Source organism: Ictalurus furcatus, chromosome 11, assembly GCF_023375685.1.
Source record: "Ictalurus furcatus strain D&B chromosome 11, Billie_1.0, whole genome shotgun sequence".
NCBI lineage: Eukaryota > Metazoa > Chordata > Actinopteri > Siluriformes > Ictaluridae > Ictalurus > Ictalurus furcatus.
Genome location: NC_071265.1, coordinates 22,137,345 through 22,156,517, shown reverse-complemented (window position 1 = coordinate 22,156,517; position 19,173 = coordinate 22,137,345). Strand labels below are relative to the sequence as shown.

Genomic DNA, 19,173 nt, shown 5'->3' with positions numbered 1-19,173 from the left:
AACTTTTTAATGGACAAAAAAATAAAAAATAAAAAATCAATGGTCAGGAAATGAGCAAGAATTAGCTAAACAAATAGATAAAGTAACTTAGTATGGGATAGTTTCCCCCTCTGATTTCTTTAAATGTTTATAAGCTTTGTGGATAAACTTGCGGATAGCTTTTTATTTATTTATTACTGTATTTTAAATGTGTAGATCCAGACACGTGTTAGTTTGAATTTTACATCAAACATTTGAAAATCATTGTCATGATTTTACTTTTGCATAGGCCATATAAGTGCATAGACCATATAAGTGAATATCCCCAAACAGTTCACTGCAGCAAAAGTAAACAAGCAAACGATGTAACAAGAGGTCTCATGAGTGTATTTGTTCTGTTGTTCAGGAGTAATTCAGGCTCTTTTATTATTTATTTATTTATTTATTTAGCATTTTGGGCTTTGTTTTCTTGTTTTGTTTTTGCCCAGGAGCATACTTAATGATCTTTATATAAATACTTAATATAAATAATTAGAGAAACCTGAAAGACAAGTTGCTGTCCTACTCTACTAACGAATGCAAACAGTGCTGCAGGAAACACAAGAGCCACACTATTTCAAACGGAAATGCGTCATAGCACTGAATGCAAGTAGCTCATTTGAGCCACGTCGACCCAGATACCTCTGACCTAATGAGCTAAACCCAGCAAATGGGAGTGTATTGAAATATTACAAAACGTGTTCTGACGTTAAAAAAAAAAAGCGTCCCAAGTACGCCAGTCGGAATCACGACTAAAACATGTAAATAAACAGTGTAATTTATTTATTTATTTACTTCTGAGTAGGCTACGCTTCTCTGCCGCCACCTGCTGTGAGCAAGTGGAACTGCAGCGTCAGTCAGCACGGCGTGCACAGACTTCTGGGATGCTGGAGGAATGCTGGGGGCGGGGCTCTGGATAGCCAGGTGTTAGGACAGAGATCGCGGCTCTGCTGTGCTTTTATCATTCCAGTATAATAACACATCAGCTTTAACTGGCATCGAGCCGCACGCTATTTAAGCTGCGCGCGCGCGCGTGTGTAAGTGTGTGTGTGTAAGAGAGAGAGAGAGAGAGACTGATTCCTCCTCGGTGTAAAGCCGTCGTCTTTTATTCACGACGCGTCCTGCAGAGAGGAATAATTTTTCACAGAAGTTAAACCGCTTCACTCGTATTGTTAGAAGATTTTCTTTTGTTTAAAGAGATACAATGTTATCGAGGAGCGGTATCTTTGTAGTGTTGCTCGCCGGCTTGGTATTCACTGCAGCAGATGACAGTGAGACGGAGAGAAATGTCGCGGAGTTAGAGGTGGAAACACTGGTGAGTTGCGTTAAGTTTTTTTCCCCCCTTATAATGACTTGTGTAAACAGTTTCTCCACGAAGACACGTGGTATCCTGTTCATACATCAATAACTCTCATTTAAGCATGCAGTACAGCCTGTAATGTACCAAAACCATCAATTCTGCACTGGTTTTAACGGCTGATTTTCAATAGCACGTGCTGTGAAACGCATTTCTCCCAGTTACACGTATGCACATCAATACACCCGTTATGTATGTATTTCTGTTTTAAGGCAAAGCCGGAGACATGCACAGTAACATCAGTGATGGGGGACACGCTTCATATCCATTACACGGTAAGATAGCATGCTTTCTTCGAAAGAAAAGGAAATATTTTTGTTATTGTTTAAAAAAAAAAAAAAAAACCAAATAGGCACCGCCCAGTGGACTTAGGTTTTAGAGCAAACTGCATTACTAAGTGTGTTTTTAAAAAATGGCCGTGTAACATCATGAAATCCAGATGTTGATGTCATTCCGCTTTAAAACCTCTGGTTATTTTCGCATTATTCTGAGACCCTGAGCTCGAGCTCGAGGAGGCGGCTGGGGTCTGAGTGTAGCGTATGGATTATGAATGAGAGAGTAGTAGGCTAGTCGAGCCTTGGCCACACTGAGCCGTACAACGGTGACGTGTGCTTTCGGGGGCTCAGAGACAAATCCATAGAATAGACGGAAATGGTGATGTGTCAGCATGAAAACGTGACCTGGCCTAGAAATCCTTTTTTTTTTTTTAGTAGTAGCACAGTGTGTGTGACGAATGCTCGGTCTGCTTGTGCGGGAGATTCTGCTTCAAGACGAGGAGCAACACGTCAGCACTCCAGTTCAGACTGGCAACAGTCCAAACACATCACAACTGTGCAAAATAGAGAGTCAACATTACTTACAGCCAGTGCTCTGGTTTACATCATTTAATCTTGATGTGATTTATCCTTTATAGAAATTTAAATAAAAGCTGTACTGTGTATAGGGCCGGCTTTTGGACGGAAAGGTGATAGACTCCTCTCTGTCCCGTGATCCGCTGGTGGTCGAACTTGGAAAGCGAACTGTCATCTCAGGTATGTCCAATGACCGATCCTGTTGTAAGGAAAAGAGCTTTAGTAAATGAACCCTAGGAGTTCCATGCTGAGCCATCACATGCTACTTTTTTTTTTTTAAGATTCAATATTCGATAACAAATGCACACCTTTCTTTTCAAATTTTGATAAATATGCAAAATGTTAATGTTAAAGGTGGTATAGTGGTGCAGAGGGTAGTGTTGCTGCCTCACAGCTCCAGGGTTCCTGGTTCAATTCTGAGCTTGGGTTGTGGTGTGTGTGGACTTTCTCTGCATGTTCTATCTATGTCTTCATGAGTTTCCTCTGCCCTGGAAACCTTCTTTAGCTTCCTCCCACAAAGAGTACTGCGGCTTGAATCCCCAACCTTCTAATCATTAAACCAGAGCCTTAACCGTTGAGTCACCACTTCCCCATAGTCTACATGAACGTAAAAACTCTGCATGGTTGCAACAATTAAAAAAAAATATATTTCCATAAATTGACGGCAGCATTCCACAAGCATACAAACTCAGAATATACTCAAAATCTGTTTATCTTTACATTATTATTATTTAACTTTAACATTTGCAGGTTAAGAAATCCTGAAGTCAGGGGTGCTGCAGCACCCTCAGAAACCCCACTTCCCATGTCATTGCTCCCACCTCTCAAAAACATGCTCATTGGTGGGTTGGCTACACTGACTTGCCCTTAGCTATGATTGAGTGTGTGAATGTGTGTGTATAGTCCAGTGCAATGGACTGGTGCCCCATTCAAGGTGTGTGTCCCTGTCTCATGCCCAGTTTGCAGCATTGTTCCAGCATTCTGACCCTGTCCGGGATAAAGCAGATACTGAATGAATGAGTGAACAATGTTTCTCTATAAGGGTTTTGATTACAAGGGTTCTAATGCTAATTTCGTAAGTGTTGCCATATTCAATAATGAGAAACAATCGCTTAAGATTAGTTTTGGGGCAACATTAATGTGTCTTATTTATCCCGCAGGTCTAGAACAAGCCCTGGTTGGTGTCTGTGAAGGGTATGTATCAAATGCTTTAATGTCTGAAGTTGTTATTAGAATTTGCATCTGCACACCAGGTCATGTGAAAGCCTGTGATCGAATAGGCTGTACTTCAGAAGCTCATATCATTCATACCTCTTTGTTACTTCATATGAAAACAGATTAAATGTACTTGTAATCATTGTTTCATTAAAATGGAATGTAATCTTATGCTAAATCTGGCACAAGGTGATTTAATGATGTATTTCTTGGCTCACCTCTAACACATTCATTGTGTCCATTGTGTCCTCAGACAAAAAATCAAGGCCACCATTCCTGCACATCTAGCATATGGAAAAAGAGGATACCCTCCAACTATCCCAGGTAACATGGCAGCACATGGTTTCCTGGACTGGTGTAATTACATAACAAGTTGATTTTTTTTCCTGACAATAACTTTCCTAATAATTCTGTCATATTTTCTATCTAACTTACTCTGTATTAGAGCACATGAACAACTATCCACAGCTCCACAGTGGTATACAGTCTTTAGTAACAGGTTTTCAGGATGCAGGTTAGGCATGACTGATTTCCATCCAGTGCTGACATGCGCACACGTATATTGTTCTAAAATGATCATTTCACTGATTATTAAGTCTCACATGTTTTTAAGGCTCACTGATTAGTACTGTTATATTGAGTTTAAAATACGTCTTTAGGCATGGTGGCCGTTTCTATGCTTCTAGAGATCTCTAAAACTGACCAAGCAAGATGCTGTCTACTGTTTTTAATACCACTGGTTCCTCGAATGTTTGTCTTAGACTCCTTTTATTTATATAGTGTTTTATCAGACTTAAGGTCACCTTATAATGTCATTCAAGCAGCAGAACAAATAGTAAAAATGAACAATATTACACAAAAAAAGCTTGGTAATGACTATGTTAAGGAAAACACAATGCATTAAACATAACATAAATTCAATAACATAATGAGAGTCAGCATGATTTAGAAAAAGGCTTCGACAAGCAGTTTTGTTGTCTGCTCAATCTTTATAACAGATTACATAGCAACAGATAGCTAGGACTTTGCCTTGGAGATCAATCAGAAGGACAGTACACTATTAACACTAAGTAAAAGCAAAATACCTTAGTGATAAATGACTGACATATAAATTTAAGTAACACACAATAAAACTATTAAAATAACTGATATTATATGTACTTAACATTTAAGAAGAACTAAAAATCCCACTGATCAAACCACGTTCTTTCACTTTATATATATTGTCAAAATCTTGCTTTTTCAACACACCTGTGAAGACAAATTCCATTTTGAAAGAATCATATCTCTTTTCTTGTCTGTATCAGGATGGTGCCTTTTTTCATACTATGGTATGACCTATTATGTTTACTTAGGTTTGGACAAAAACACTTCAAAGTTTGCCAGATATTCAAGGCTGAAAGGATGAGAGCCTCACACCATTCACACAGCATGAGTCATAACCATGGAGGGCACTAGTCCCAGCAGCTATATAAATTAGATCAATAACACACTGACTGAAGCAGTTTATGTGTACAGTATGTGTGAAAATTGTGACAGACTGAATTCAGAGGATAGCGAACAGATATTTTGCCTTTGCATTTACTATATACACTGCAATCTTTGTCTAACTTACATGATATTATCACAAAACACAATTGAGTACACTCAGATAAATACAGTAAAACAATGATTCAGTCATATAATGAAATGAGCGCAACAAACATTATGCCAAGTATTCAAATGATTACCAGCCATGAATAAATAAAGGATTAACGCTGCAGTAAGTGATGAAGTTCTCCGGAAATTGAATGAAACTACAGTATTTGCTTCTGAAAATGTAGTGAAGTAAAAGTTGACAAACTTTAATACTTGTAATGTATTAATGTTTGAAATATGTATTAAAGTATGAAGTACTCCCAGATATGCTCCCAAAATGTGTATAAAGCATTTCTACTTTCCTCTGTACTCTACTGTACATTACCATAGTTAGCATGTTGACTTATTTGGCATGGAGTAATATTTCTGCATCTTTTCCCATCGAGTGAGGGACATAAGAGATGTGTGATGCTGCGAGGGACTTGAGAAATGACTTCTAACAGTAACAACAGGGTTATGATCTGTATGAGAGGGTTTGAGGAGAAGATCACACCCCATGGGACAACTGTGTAGCAGAAGATATAGGGGATATGAATGAGTGAGAAGTCTGTAGACTAAAGACTGTACTAATTGTGAACTATGCTCAATACTGAAACGAGTGTTAATGGCACAAAATCAGTAGAGCCACTATTGACCAAAAAAGAGTGCTTTCATAATTTACTCTATAATTCATTAGATGATGGGTGCAAAAGCAGAAAAAAAGGATGAATAGAACGTTCTGGAACTGAGTTGGTGTGTTGTTGGTGGAGAAAAAAGGAGAAGAGGATACCTGCACTAATAGGATAATGTTCATCTAGATAATCAGCATTTCACTGCACAACTTTAACTGTAGCTTCCATGAGTCAGAACTGGTTTGAGCTTAAACAAGGGAATAAAGTCACTGTTCATCATCTAGATTCCTACACTTCCCTCTCTGCAGGTGACTCCACTCTGGAGTTCGAGGTGGAGGTGATCTCCCTGGTGCAGCAGACGCCCTGGCAGAAGCTGGTGAATGACGTCTTTCCTCTTGTGTGCCTGGCACTAGTTCCCACTTTACTGGGACTGGTGGGTCTCTACCTCTACAAGAAGGCCAGTGCACAACCTCAAGGCAAGAAGAAGAGCAAAGACAAGAAGAGCAAGAAGAAATAAAAAGGACATTAAAGGAACAATAAACTATTTAAATAAAAAAATTTGAAAAATCTTGAAAAAAAAATGTCTGGAGTAGCATCTTTCTAGTTGCATTGGTGTTTATCTGTTGTTTATCGTGTTTATTTTGTATCACAGATTTATCAAAAGATTAATCAATAATAAGGGTGGGAAAATGAAGTTTATCTTATTTATCTTATTTCTTGCTGAGTATTTTTTTTTATAAACTCAGGTATGAAATATAATCATATTTATGTCAGATATATACAATATAATTGCAAAGTATTCTTTAAGAATGTGTTAAAACATATACGTGTGTGTTACTTCCTTGAATTGTGCCTGTTTTCTCTTTAAAATGATTCACATGTTTTGGCATCTATGATGCATGACTTATTCTGTCTTTGGAGCAACATGTTGTGCTTAGGCATGTGTGCTGCTTACATGTGTCATCTCTACAGCGTGTGCTGCACCACATGAGCTGCCTCTATGACTGTCCTGCGTGGGTGTGCTTGGGTTTCTGAAGCTGGAGAGGCATGGAGTGATGGGCAGGACACCATGAGCAGTGAGTTCTGCTGCTGTAGGATCTCGTCACTAACAGAGATTCCATCCAGGTATTGCTTGAGAAGAATCCTCAGCTGCTGGTTCTCCTCTCCTAGAACCTTCTTCTCCCGTTCTAAACACAAACGTTCCAGTAGAACTTTGTTGTAACGTTGCCAGAACTTTTCTAGATCCATATAGTCCATCATTTTCTAACAGTAGAAAGGAGAGGTGAAGGGACAAGTATTAAAAAAAGCAAGCGTTTGAATAAGGAGTATTTTTGAAGTGTTAGATATTGATGTTCGCACTGTTTAAACTCTTAAGTTGGTTGTGTTTTGGACGTTAGTGGGTGTGTGATGGAGTGTGATGTGTGAGGTATAACACTATAATAACAGAGATGATTTGTGAAAATGTGTATATTACCTGTCCAAGCTCTTCAGACATCGCCTCCATAGCATGCGCTTTCTCCTGACTCAGTTCCTCAGCATTTACAGATGATGTGTAAAAGGGAAGCACCTTCTCCTGCTCTGTTTCAAGCTTGCGACATATATCAGCCAGACTTAACAACCTCTCTCCCTGAAGAAGAGAAACAAAGGGGATGTGGAACATCAGCCAAATATCCAGCGTATGTTTTTAAAATGGCACTGGAGACTTTTTTTTAATCTGTCTGCTTTACTTCATGAAACTGACCAGCAGTGTGTGAGTGTGTAATAAATGTGTTTACCTCTCCTATAATATCCTGTAGTTTTTTACGTGCGTTATCGCTGTACGTAGTCTGCTTAGCTAGCCGTGTTCTTTCAGCTTCCTGGGCAGAGCAGAGCTTAGCTCTGAGCTGTTGGACTTTTTCAGTAACTTCCTCACATTCTGTCCGAAGGCCACGTGCCAATGCCTCGTTCTCCTGCTGAGTGGAGCTCAGATCAGAACGCAGAGCATTGATGGTTTCCTGCATGCACACAGAAGACATACGCAGCAGTTACACAAACCAATAATGCAGCTTAATCTTCATAAAGACTCATTTAAATACACTGGCTGTACATATATTCATTGCATTACATAAAGTAACTGCATTATGTTTTGCAGAGATGTATTTTACATTCTCTGACCTGCAGTTTCTGCATGTGTCTCATCTGCAGGTCTGCTTCCTGAGCATTTCGCTGGTCTGTGGAACGGAGCGAATCAAAAGCAATCTGTCGATCCTTAGTGGCTTCAGTGTATTTCTCCTGTTCATGCTGAAACTGCTGCCACAACTCCTCCACTGTGCCTTCCATCTGGATACGCAGCGCATGCTTCTCCTCAATGTTCTGCACAAACACAGACCAAACCTGAATCAAGATAATTAATTCTGCATGTTTTAATGAAATGTCTTAAATGTTGTTAGGCTTTGGCCTGTTGTCATGTTTTGTGATGTCACAGCAATATTCTGTAGTCTAGTTTTGCTATAAATGAACCCACTGGCAAAAGCATTACCCGGTTTTTGATGTCATCACGAGAACTCTGATAGTCCTGTCTGGCCTCACTGTCTATTCCAGCATAGCGCTGTTCTAAGGCAATGGTGGCTGCTTCCAGGTACTCAGTCTCCTGCTGATACCGCTTCAAAATGTGTTCCCTGAAAAAACATAATTCACTCAAAGCATTGGATGGACGTTTGAAGGATTTTTCCCATACCTCTTCCCTACATACATCCCGTTCCTGTTGCGCTTTATTTATGTCCAATCAGCACTGTGTATGTCATACTGTATCTTGCACCTTGGGTCCAGGAGAAATGTTATTTCATCTCACTGTGAACTGCACACTGTATATGGCTGTGATGAAAATAAAGATTCACTTGACTTGATTTGTCACTGAAGATCAGTGGAAGAATGAATGTCAGTGTCGATCTTATACTCCGTGTGTCAGTCTGCACACCAGTGTTATAGTTGAGTCACTTGAGTATTTTGAGTAGTTACAGACTTTGGATGTCTCAGTGAAATGTAGTAGTATACTTTGCGTACAGTTATTTAATGTGAAGAAATAATTACTTTCATACAGTCAAACATACAAAATGCAGTCCAAATCAAAGGCTGAGTCCCCTAAGTTCAAATCCAAGCTGAGAATTAAGTCATGAATGAGTGAGTCCAAGGTACAATTCATGAACATTCTGTGTGAAGTTTGTGCTTAAGTCAGATGTCAGTACTCCAGTGCTATATCGCTGATATACCAACTTACACCAAGTGAAAAGCATGTGTGTGAATGGAAAACGTTTCTGTATACCTCTCTCTGCTGTACTCGTTGCTGACTTCCTCAAGACTGGTGTTCCAGTGTGAGTCTAGTGCTGCCAGTCGGCTTTTCTGTACCTCCAGCAGATGATCCACACACTGGAGATGAGCCCTGTGAGACACTGCTGACTGCTGCTCCGCTTCACTCAGATCACCCACCAGTAACTGCAACATTTACACACCCATTAGACATTACACAACTTGGATTGACATGCTTCAAACACATATGCCACTGTATCTACAACAATCTGAATCTCCCAACCTTAATGACGTTGTTCTTGCAGTCCACAACTCTCTCGAAAGTTTGCCTGAGTATTGCGAAATCTTCACGCAGCTCTGCTGCTCGAGCCTGGCGCAGGTTCGAACGCCACTGCTGGTTCAACTTGTGCAGGTTAACTTTGCTGTTCCGCTCTTCCTTCTGCAGTTTGTCCTACCAAAACACAATGAATATGACATTAAACCCACAGCACCAGCTATAGACAATTATGTCTGTGGACGTAAAAATATTCATTCTTATAAATGACCTCATTTAAAGTTAATATGTAAATGTATCTGTGTATTAATCATGAATGTCAAAGTCAAAGTTTATTTATAAAGCACTTTTAAAAACAACAAGTGTTTACTAAAGTGCTATACAAACATAATGAGAATAAAACAGTAAACACATACAACAAAACATAAAACAAGAACAAAATCATAAAAACAGCTCTCATACTGAGTTAAATGCCAAGAAGTAAAAAGTTTTAAGTTTTAAGACAAGAGTTTTGAGTTTTAAGACAAGATTTAAAAGTAGAAAGTGTCTGGGCCTGCCTAACATGTAAAGGCAAATTATTCCAAAGTTTTGGGGCTGCAACTACAAAGGCACGGTCACCCCTACTTTTCAGCCTTGCTCGAGGGGCGACCAAAAGTAACTGCTCAGAGGACCTCAGTGCTCTTGATGGAGCATGTAGTTGTATTAAATCAGACAGATTTCTTGGGGTTAGTACATTTAACGATTTAAATACCAGAACTAAAATATTAAAATCAATTCTAAAATGAACAGGAAGCCAGTGAAGGGAGACCAATATTGGTGTAATATGTTCTCGCTTGCGGGTTCCTGTTAACAGACGAGCAGCAGCATTTTGTACCATCTGCAAACATGTTAGAGAGGCTTGGCCAATACCTACATAAAGCCCATTGCAGTAGTCAAGGCAAGTCGAAATAAAAAACATGCATAACCCTTTCAAAATTGTTAAAAGACAGAAAAGGATTCACTTTGGATAATTGCCTCAATTGAAAAAAAACTAGATTTAATTACTGTATTAATCTACTTATCCTGCTCTCCCTCTCTCCTTCTGTCGAGCCACACACGATTTTATGGAGATACTAGAGATCCTGATCCTTTCTGCTCTCTGGACCTGCCTGATCCGTTTCGGATGTCCTACCTCTGGTTGGAGCTCTCATCTACTCCAATTCCAGACTGCTGGGACTACGGCTGCTTCTAAGGCCAAACAGACTTCATATAAAACCATAATTAACTTTTTCACACTATCTGTTGTTACCCAGATAAGGATGGGTTCCCTTCTGAGTCTGATTCCTCTCAAGCTTTCTTCCTCGTCATCTTAGGGAGTTTTTCCTTGCCACCGTCGCTACCAGCTTGCTCAATTGGGATAAATTTGCACATTTAAAATCTGTATCCTGTGTTCATATGTATCTGTAAAGCTGCTTTGAGACAATATCTATTGTAAAAAGTGCTATACAAATAAAACTAAATTGAATTAAACTGAATTAAAGTCACTGTCCATAACAACACCCTTTTTTTTTTTTTTTTTTTTTTTTTTTTTTTTTAACGGTGGGCTTCACATATGGTTTTATGTGTGGGGTTTTCCCTTCATTAAACTTTAAAAAGTTAAGGCCATCCAGGCTTTGATATCCTCAAGACAAACAATGGTGCTATAGAGTTAGCATCTTTTCTTTTCAAAGACAGATAGCATTGTGTATCATCTGCATAATGAAACAAGAAGCCATATTTCCCAAATATTGACCCTAGGGGAAGCATGTATAAGGTGAACAAGATAGGCCCAAGAGTGTCTATCAACTTTGAAGTTATCCAGATGAGCACACACACACACACACACACACACACACCTTAAGGAACTGTGTGAGCACATCTTCTTTTATTTTGGCACTGGCATCTTCAGCCTGAGCCTTCTGCTGCATGAACACCAGTCTCTCCTCCTCCGTCATCTGCTTTCCGCCTCCTCCCTTCTTCCCTCCTTTCTTCGGCATAACTGCTCTATTCCTCTAGAAACACTGAAGGTCTATTAATTATTAATATATATATATATATATATATATATATATATATATATATATATATATATATATATATATAAGAATTATACATGGGTTTAAAGTGAAAATAGTGGTAAATGAATATTAATGAATGTATAACTTACAATAGAAACATAGGTCTATACTGAAGAAACAAACATTTAATTTCTAATTTGATTAGTAAACTAAAATTCGTCATGCAGACAAGGCCTTACCCAATACTTCTCTTGTATGGTACTGTTGAATGTTACTAGGCAACTACAGGCCAAGAGGGTAATTGTTTCTGCTGGGTCCTAAAACCTGGCGTGTCTCTGGTATTTACTGAGCAACTGGTATCATTTGAAATGCATAATGCATTAAAAAAAAATTAAAACACTTTAAAATTCGCATCGTCCAACCAACAAGAATCAAACAAAACCCTAAAAGACTGTACGCAGCGGTAGTTTACGTGAGTACTCAGCAATCAGTGAATTATTTCCATGTTTTTGGACCTCTAAAGGAGACACCAGGTGGAAGATCCTTTTTGTTCTATAATTTTTATTCTAGAGGAATCTGGAATACATACATTATATGGCCAAAAGTTTGGGTACACTTGACTATCACACCCATATGTGGGCCTTCACCAAACTTTTGTCAAAAAGTTGGAAGAACACAATTGTAAAGGATGTCATTGTATGCTGTAGATTTAAGATTTCCCTCTACTGGAACTAAGAGACCCAAACCTGTTCCAGCATGACAATGTCCCTGTTAACAAAGCGAGCCCCAGAGAGACATGGTTTGCCAGAGTTGATGTGGAAGAACTTGGGTGGCCCAGACCTGACCCCACCCCCACTGAACACCTTTGGGATAATGATAATGATAATGGCTGTCAGGAAGCTGGGGTCAGAGTTCAGGTCAGTCATGATACGGTGCCCCTGGAGCAGAGAGGGTTAAGGGCTTTGCTCAAGGGCCCAACAGTGGCAGCTTGGCAGTGCCCCCGACCTTCTGATCAGTAACCCAAAGCCTTAACCACGAAGCCACCACTGCCCCAATCAACTGTAATGCTGACTGCAACCTTGCCTGAAGTCAGTGTCTGATCTCACTAATGCGCCTGTGGTTGAATCCCCATAACCACACTCCAAAATCTAGTGAAATGATTTCCGAGAAGAGTGAAGGCTGCTATAATAGCAAAGTACCAACTTCAGAATGCCCTTGGTTTTGGAAAGGGATGTTCAAGAAGTATATAATGACATGACAGTCAGGTGTCCACATAATATATAGTGTATATAAAGTCATTGATCTGGACACTTTTTTAGTGCTGGAACACTTGCATTGAATGAAATGTAGATTATGCAGGAAAATTAAACTTTTCTGATACCAATTTACCAATAAGCAACGTGAAATAAAATTAAAAAAGTTATGAGATTTTCATTTGTCCCAGCCTCATGTTCAGATGCAGTGAAATGGAAACATATATTTTAATGGAAACATATTTTAATTCTGGAATCAAAGAAGTGATGATTTCAACATCCACTGGTTGTGGGAGTCCCATATTTGTTAGCTAGTAATATATTGTAAGTTTTCTGTTTGCTACACTGACTTTGTAACATTTTGTGACTTTAGTTTATGTTCACATTTCTACTGTACATACATTTTCAGACATTTTAGCAACTGTAATATTTTAGTATTTGATTTGATTTGATTTATTTATATATTTATGTGTGTGTGTGTGTGTGTGTGTGTGTGTGTGTGTGTGTGTGTGGGTGGGTGGGTGTGCGATTATGTCCTGCGAAGGGCTGCCACCCCATCCAGTGTGTCCCGACATGCCTTGTCCCCCAAGTCTCCTGGGATAGGCTCCAGGCTCCCTACAACCCTAAGTGGTACAGAAAATGTATGGACTTATTTATTTATTTAAATATTTGCTTTGTGACTGACCACATACAGTTCTGCATAACTTGTGATAATATGAATGAGGCAATAATTTGAATGAGCCTAACTCCTGGAAAACAGGCAAATGTAAATGTAAAAATGTAACTACAAATGTAAACGTATGGTGGGACAGAACGAATCACAAATCATGCCTCCCTGTCTTGAGCAAGTGGTTTAAAGCTATCGATACTTTAAAAACCAGCAACATGTATTAATAACATCTATAATATATAATATATAATCTATAATAATATTCACTCATCTTCATCTTCATAATAATAATAATAAACCAGGGTAGTGATGGCGAGAATTTTTTTTTTTTTTTTTTTTTTTTTACACAAATCAGCAAATACAAGATTAGGGAACAAGCACAGGCTGGACAAAAAAGAATATGACAAAGTTTTACAGAAGAATGGATAAGTGATAGAAATTATTCAGTGATCAACATTTCTATTCACATTCTATTGATAAAACATTTGTCGATTTAATAAATTAGGCTTCATAAAACCATGAAGTTAAAATAACTCCTTAATGCCTGTAAACCGGTTAATGTTTGTTTCAATGCAACATTTAATTTCTAGGGTTGCAGATCCTAGACCTCTAATAATGCTTCATTCACAAACAAAGCATTCTGGACTCATCACATCATGACGAGCACAGCACGATATCCTTCCGCCATGAATTAGTTCTAGCTCAGAAATGATTTTACAAGACTATTGGCTCCAATTGACAAAAATACCACTTTCAAACACACATTCGTGTCACTTAATATAAGCTTTTTTTTTAATCGTTATTACAGTTCTGATTATAAAATACACCGGATCATTTTTCTTGTAGCGGAGGAAGAACGTTATTACAGTTCCGGTCCGCCTCTTCCGGTCCTCTTTCCTGCCTCCTTTCCAAGATGGTGAGTACTGAAACGTGTTGGACATGTCTACGAATTCAGATAAATGTTACATAGCTCGGTGTTGTGGTAGAGAAAGTGTGCGGCGATGAAGCGTTGTTGTTGTGCTAATGTTCTGGATAAACCCGATATAAATAATAGCTGCTGTGCGCGGTGTATATTGAGTGGAGGAATGAGTGCGGCTGGCTAACACCATGCGCCACTCCTCATGCTAACAGCAGGCCTCAGTGTGGAGCCTGTAGTGGGTTATAGCTGTGGGCTCGAGCGAATCCGCGTTGTATTTGTTAAACATATTATCTAGCTGCTATAACTTAAATAAACTATTAATTGGCCAACTCATTTTGGTTGTCACGTGGGCATAGTTTTATTAGGATATGGCTAGCATGAGTTGGTGTGATAATTAGTTAATGTGAGACAGGGAGGCCATGTAACACGTTAGCTGTATTGGGCAAGCTACAAATGTTAGGTACTAATAGTTTCAAATAATTAAAGTACAACACAAGCTTCTAATAAAGTATCAGCACTAAAGCTACTTTGTCAAACTGAGGAAAAACGAAATTTTACTGTGCAATTTATTGGACAAAATGAAGTGTACATGCTTTGTACATAAAGCTTTTGCTTTTATGTTGGTTAGAAGTGACTTAACTGTAAAACAAACAATTCTTACTCTGCTACTCTTGTTTCTGGAAAATTCTAGCTTGTTAATGGACAGTATGGCAATCCATGTAATGTACTAAAAGCATCGCTTCGATAACGCTGGTCATCTTTACTTATTTCATATTGGCTAGGTGTTAATCTGTAACTGAGGTCAGCTGTCATGCTGTATTGAAACAATTGATAATTCAATGCTTTGTTGCATTAATTCAACATAAAATACTTACATCTAATGCTATCACTCTTGATTACCTAGCTGTTTGTGGGGTTATCATCAACAACAACAACAAAAACTCACTGCCCACCTTTCTGTCTTTAAATTTCTTTGAACATTTTTGGATTTCTGCAATATTTTCATTTCCTATTTGCAAAGGTTATAGGCAGATGTATATATGTTGCTGTGAGTCTTTTGCACTCAAACACTGATAAATATAACTATGGATGATTGAAAAGGCAAACTGTTACTTGGAAGAAATAATGAGCTCTTTACTGGATAAGCTATGTTGTTTTGAAAATAGCTCAGCTACTGTTATGCTATTAAAATCAGTCCCTCCAGAATTTTGCAGTTGCAGAAATTAATGCAATATCAGTATTTGGAGGTGTTTGCAATTTCACAAAATTACTGCTGATTTTCCACAGATTTGGGCCAAGATGTGTCATGTGACATAAAAACGTGTGTTCGTCCAAAGCTCTATTCAGGTGTGTCGAACATGAGTACAGCTAAAAGGTCTCGTTTACCAACAAACATCACGGTGACAGACCGTTTAAAGCAATTTTGTGCAGTTACGATTTCGTTAATTGAAGTAGTTTTCCGCACAAAAGCAAAAAACTCTGCAAGTCGCATCGCAAATGTGGTAAAAAGATACAACAAAATCAAGCATTTTTGGCCGTGGCAATGACAAGAAAACTGCAAAATCCTGTACAGACTGTAAAATGTAGTTCGGTTAGTAGCGACACTACTTTTTGCTACTCCAAAACACTGGTATTAATGTACATGTTGGCAGTAGATCCCTGCATGTGATTATTTTGACTCTGACCATCATGGAGATGTGCGTGTGGAATATTTAGCAACACCATTCACAATCTTAACCAGTGCACACAATTTCGAGAGCATTAAAATATCATGTGAGCACTAGTTTTGTTACTGCGAGACACTCACTTTTCCATTTTTCACTACTGATCTTTTATATCTGCGCCTTTTTAAAAATAGACTAAGAAGAGAAGGAATAACGGACGCGCCAAGAAGGGCCGTGGACATGTCCAGCCTATCCGCTGCACTAACTGCGCCCGCTGTGTACCCAAAGACAAGGCCATCAAGAAGTTTGTGATAAGGAACATTGTCGAGGCTGCAGCCGTGAGGGACATCTCAGAGGCTAGCGTATTTGACTGTAGGTTTAAAGTCTAATCCATTTATGTGCTTTATTTATTTATTGTTTACCCATTAGATATTATGCATTTATTCTTAATGGTAAATGAAATTGGCTAAAATATGTGAAGCTTGTAATCTTTCCAGCAATGTGATTGCATTTACTTCTTGATTTGTATGTCAGTAATTGATGTGTAACTGCAATTGTTCTGTTCTTTCCCTTACGTAGCCTATGTGCTGCCCAAGCTCTATGTGAAACTGCATTATTGCGTGAGCTGTGCCATTCACAGTAAGGTGGTGAGGAACCGTTCTCGGGAGGCCCGTAAGGACCGGACACCACCTCCACGCTTTAGGCCTAGTGTAAGCATCTGATGGGCTCAATAACATCTGTACACTTTTAAACAAAAACTGCATGCATATTTAAATGTCTAAAATGGCATCGTTTCATTATATAGTAGTAATCAAGAATAACAACAACAAAAAACTATTCAAAGTATATGCAATTTTTGTGTGAATAAAACGTTTATCAAACATTTCCAAACTAATCTTTGGTTGTTTTTTTTTTCTTTTGCAGGGTGCTGCCCCAAGAGCTCCTCCTAAGCCTATGTGAAGAAAGAGTCAAAATCTGAACATTTATGTGCAAAGAAATAAAATGATTTGATGAGAAAATATGGTCTTGTACGAGTGGTACTTTTACATATTGGGTTGTGTCTTAAATATGCTTTCTGTGTATATAAATAATCTCTGGCATTTTAGAAGGTTGACTGTGAAATAATCCTAATATTTGAGCCAATCCCTTTTGGTTTTCTCTGCTGTTCTGTAGGGCTAATCTCCTTTGTAGTGTTTAGAGGTGGTTTGCACAAAGAGGAAGGGCTTATGTGAAATTATTTATCTTCCCTGTAAATGGTAATTTTGTTTAATAGTCACAGAAAGCAGCTTAATATACATTTGTATTAATTAAAATGAGTGAGTCAATGAATTGAATGATTTCAATTAATTGAAAACCCAACTAAAATTTTAAGTAGAAAAACTAATTTGCTTGCTATAGCAATGGCATAAACTTGACATGGAAACATTTTCTGTGGAAATAGCAAAGCATAATGAACACGGGAACAACTTGATTCCTTGCTGAATGCCACTTTGAACAGCTTGGAGCAGACATCTTGAGCACTTACAGACACCCTTTAGCTGCTAGCTCTCAGATCCACAAGCCATTGCTGTCAGAGCCTTGTTTGTCATCTGTCTATTCTACGTGTTGGATTCGAAACTGCTGAGAGAGCCACTAAGTCTCTCTGATCCTCTTTATGAGGTGTCTTAAGCACCAGCCTTTTCTTTCCTAGACAGATGAGACTGCACTGTCTAGTTGATCAGCTGATTTATGTTCAATCGAACATGATCTTTCATTGAAGATTTGCATTCTTGGGATTGTAAGAACAGCACAAAGAAGATTTGGTTGTCTTAATATACCTACAGTGTCTTGAGGTGGCTGAAAAAGGACATAACAGTAGATTGGGGTCTGAAGAAAAGATTTTGTTCCTCTAGCTAATCTTTCCATTTCTCCTAGACATTCTGGAGCAGTAATTAAAATGGCTGATCGTCATGAAACTGGTGAGGAGAGGGAGATGGAGGCGCAGGAAGTGATCAGTGAAGAGGAGGCTCTGCTGCACTTTGGCCGCTATTCCGAGGCCCGAGCTGGCCTACCCTGGGAACAGCGCACATTCAAGGAGAAGCTGATGCATCACCTGGATCGGATATTTCTGGCTTTCCTTGCGATTTTCTTCCTGTTTGTACTCTTGGAGGCAGCCTATAAAATTTGGTATGTTACCAACTGGAAGAAGATTTTGGAGTTTATACTTGATTCTGTATCCTATCTCTTCATGCAAGAGAATGAGGAGGAACTGCTTGAACTGTGAATAGTTTATTATTCAGTCTCTCACCAGTATTGTATATGTACATGTAGCCAGTACATGTCGTCATAAAAATGGGAAAATAATTTTACATGTGTTTGTTCCTTTTAGTAGACATGACTCAAGTCATTTATACTTGCTGAAAATGTGTGATCTGTAACTGCCATAAATGAATAAATCTTTATCAACTTCATATGCAGTGTGTTTTGTTGGAATTGCTCATTTTTAAACAGGACCAATTATGACACATTTATAGGTACTAATATTGCATACATGTAACCAAATGATGGCCTAAAAAAGGAACAGTTGACTGCTCAGGTGTTTTACAGCAATTGCTATGCTGACTTACAGGTTTAGAAATAATAATAACAGGGTTTAGAAAATCCTATTTAAAAAAACTATTTAAAAATTCAAAATTCCTACTCCAAATTTATAATTTTAATCTATAATCTTTTCTAAAATTCAGTTTGAACATAGTAGGTAATAACAGTAAAAAAAAAACCAAAAAACAAACAAAAAAAAACACTAAACGGTAACATTTTATCATTTATTTTTTTGTAGTAACAGTACAACACAGGATTGTAAAGTAAACCAACAATAATAACAACAAAATACATCATCAGTCTCTAAAATTCTACGAACATGGTAAACTAAGTAAAAAATCTCTGAATGTATTCAGTACTAGGCCTAAGTAACTTTCCCAGGCTACCTTATTCCCCTGTGTCTTAAGATGTCTTCTAAAACAGCATTTAATGCACATAAAATCCATCAATGCATCATTTAACTATAGTTACATCATTATATTTCTTCACTTTTCCTCTCTCCACTTAATGTAATTTAAGACTGTCCCAATTTACCTGAACAATGTTGTGCCAAATAAAAAAAACAAAACATTTTTTGGTAATTTGGATTATCTTATCAATTATTAAATTATGAATATTTATGGCAGGGCATGGTGGTTTAGTGGTTAGAGTGTTTGCCTTGCACCGCCAGGGTTGGGTGTTTGAATCCCACCTCCACCCTAGTTTCTTCCCCCAGATGTCCAAAGACATGTGTTGTAGGCTGATTGACATTACCAAATTGTCCATATTGTCAGCGTGTGTGTTTGTAGCCTGCAATGAGTTG

At 38.3% G+C, this 19,173-nt stretch overlaps 3 protein-coding genes across 3 annotated transcripts; 2 read left to right on the top strand and 1 right to left on the bottom strand.

Annotated features, from left to right (window-relative positions):
• The first annotated feature begins 914 nt into the window (after positions 1–914).
• Positions 915–6,376, top strand: fkbp11 (FKBP prolyl isomerase 11). Its single transcript, XM_053636872.1, has 6 exons — positions 915–1,333; positions 1,588–1,650; positions 2,319–2,406; positions 3,387–3,420; positions 3,695–3,765; positions 5,999–6,376. Exons 1-6 carry the CDS (start codon positions 1,223–1,225, stop codon positions 6,205–6,207), a joined length of 576 nt encoding a protein of 191 aa, XP_053492847.1. The 5' UTR covers positions 915–1,222; the 3' UTR covers positions 6,208–6,376.
• Positions 6,377–6,656: 280 nt separating this feature from the next.
• LOC128615048 (dynein regulatory complex subunit 2-like) lies at positions 6,657–11,534 on the bottom strand. The gene is made up of 9 exons (XM_053636873.1): positions 11,525–11,534; positions 11,124–11,296; positions 9,259–9,426; positions 8,992–9,161; positions 8,209–8,347; positions 7,845–8,042; positions 7,466–7,684; positions 7,165–7,317; positions 6,657–6,953 (listed from the first exon to the last, which is right to left on the bottom strand). The coding sequence occupies exons 2-9, from the start codon at positions 11,262–11,264 to the stop codon at positions 6,657–6,659; spliced, it is 1,485 nt and encodes a 494-aa protein (XP_053492848.1). The 5' UTR covers positions 11,265–11,296; positions 11,525–11,534.
• A 2,554-nt stretch (positions 11,535–14,088) lies between these two features.
• On the top strand, positions 14,089–16,810 carry rps26l (ribosomal protein S26, like). Its single transcript, XM_053636592.1, has 4 exons — positions 14,089–14,124; positions 15,986–16,163; positions 16,371–16,501; positions 16,716–16,810. Exons 1-4 carry the CDS (start codon positions 14,122–14,124, stop codon positions 16,749–16,751), a joined length of 348 nt encoding a protein of 115 aa, XP_053492567.1. The 5' UTR covers positions 14,089–14,121; the 3' UTR covers positions 16,752–16,810.
• Positions 16,811–19,173: the final 2,363 nt, after the last annotated feature.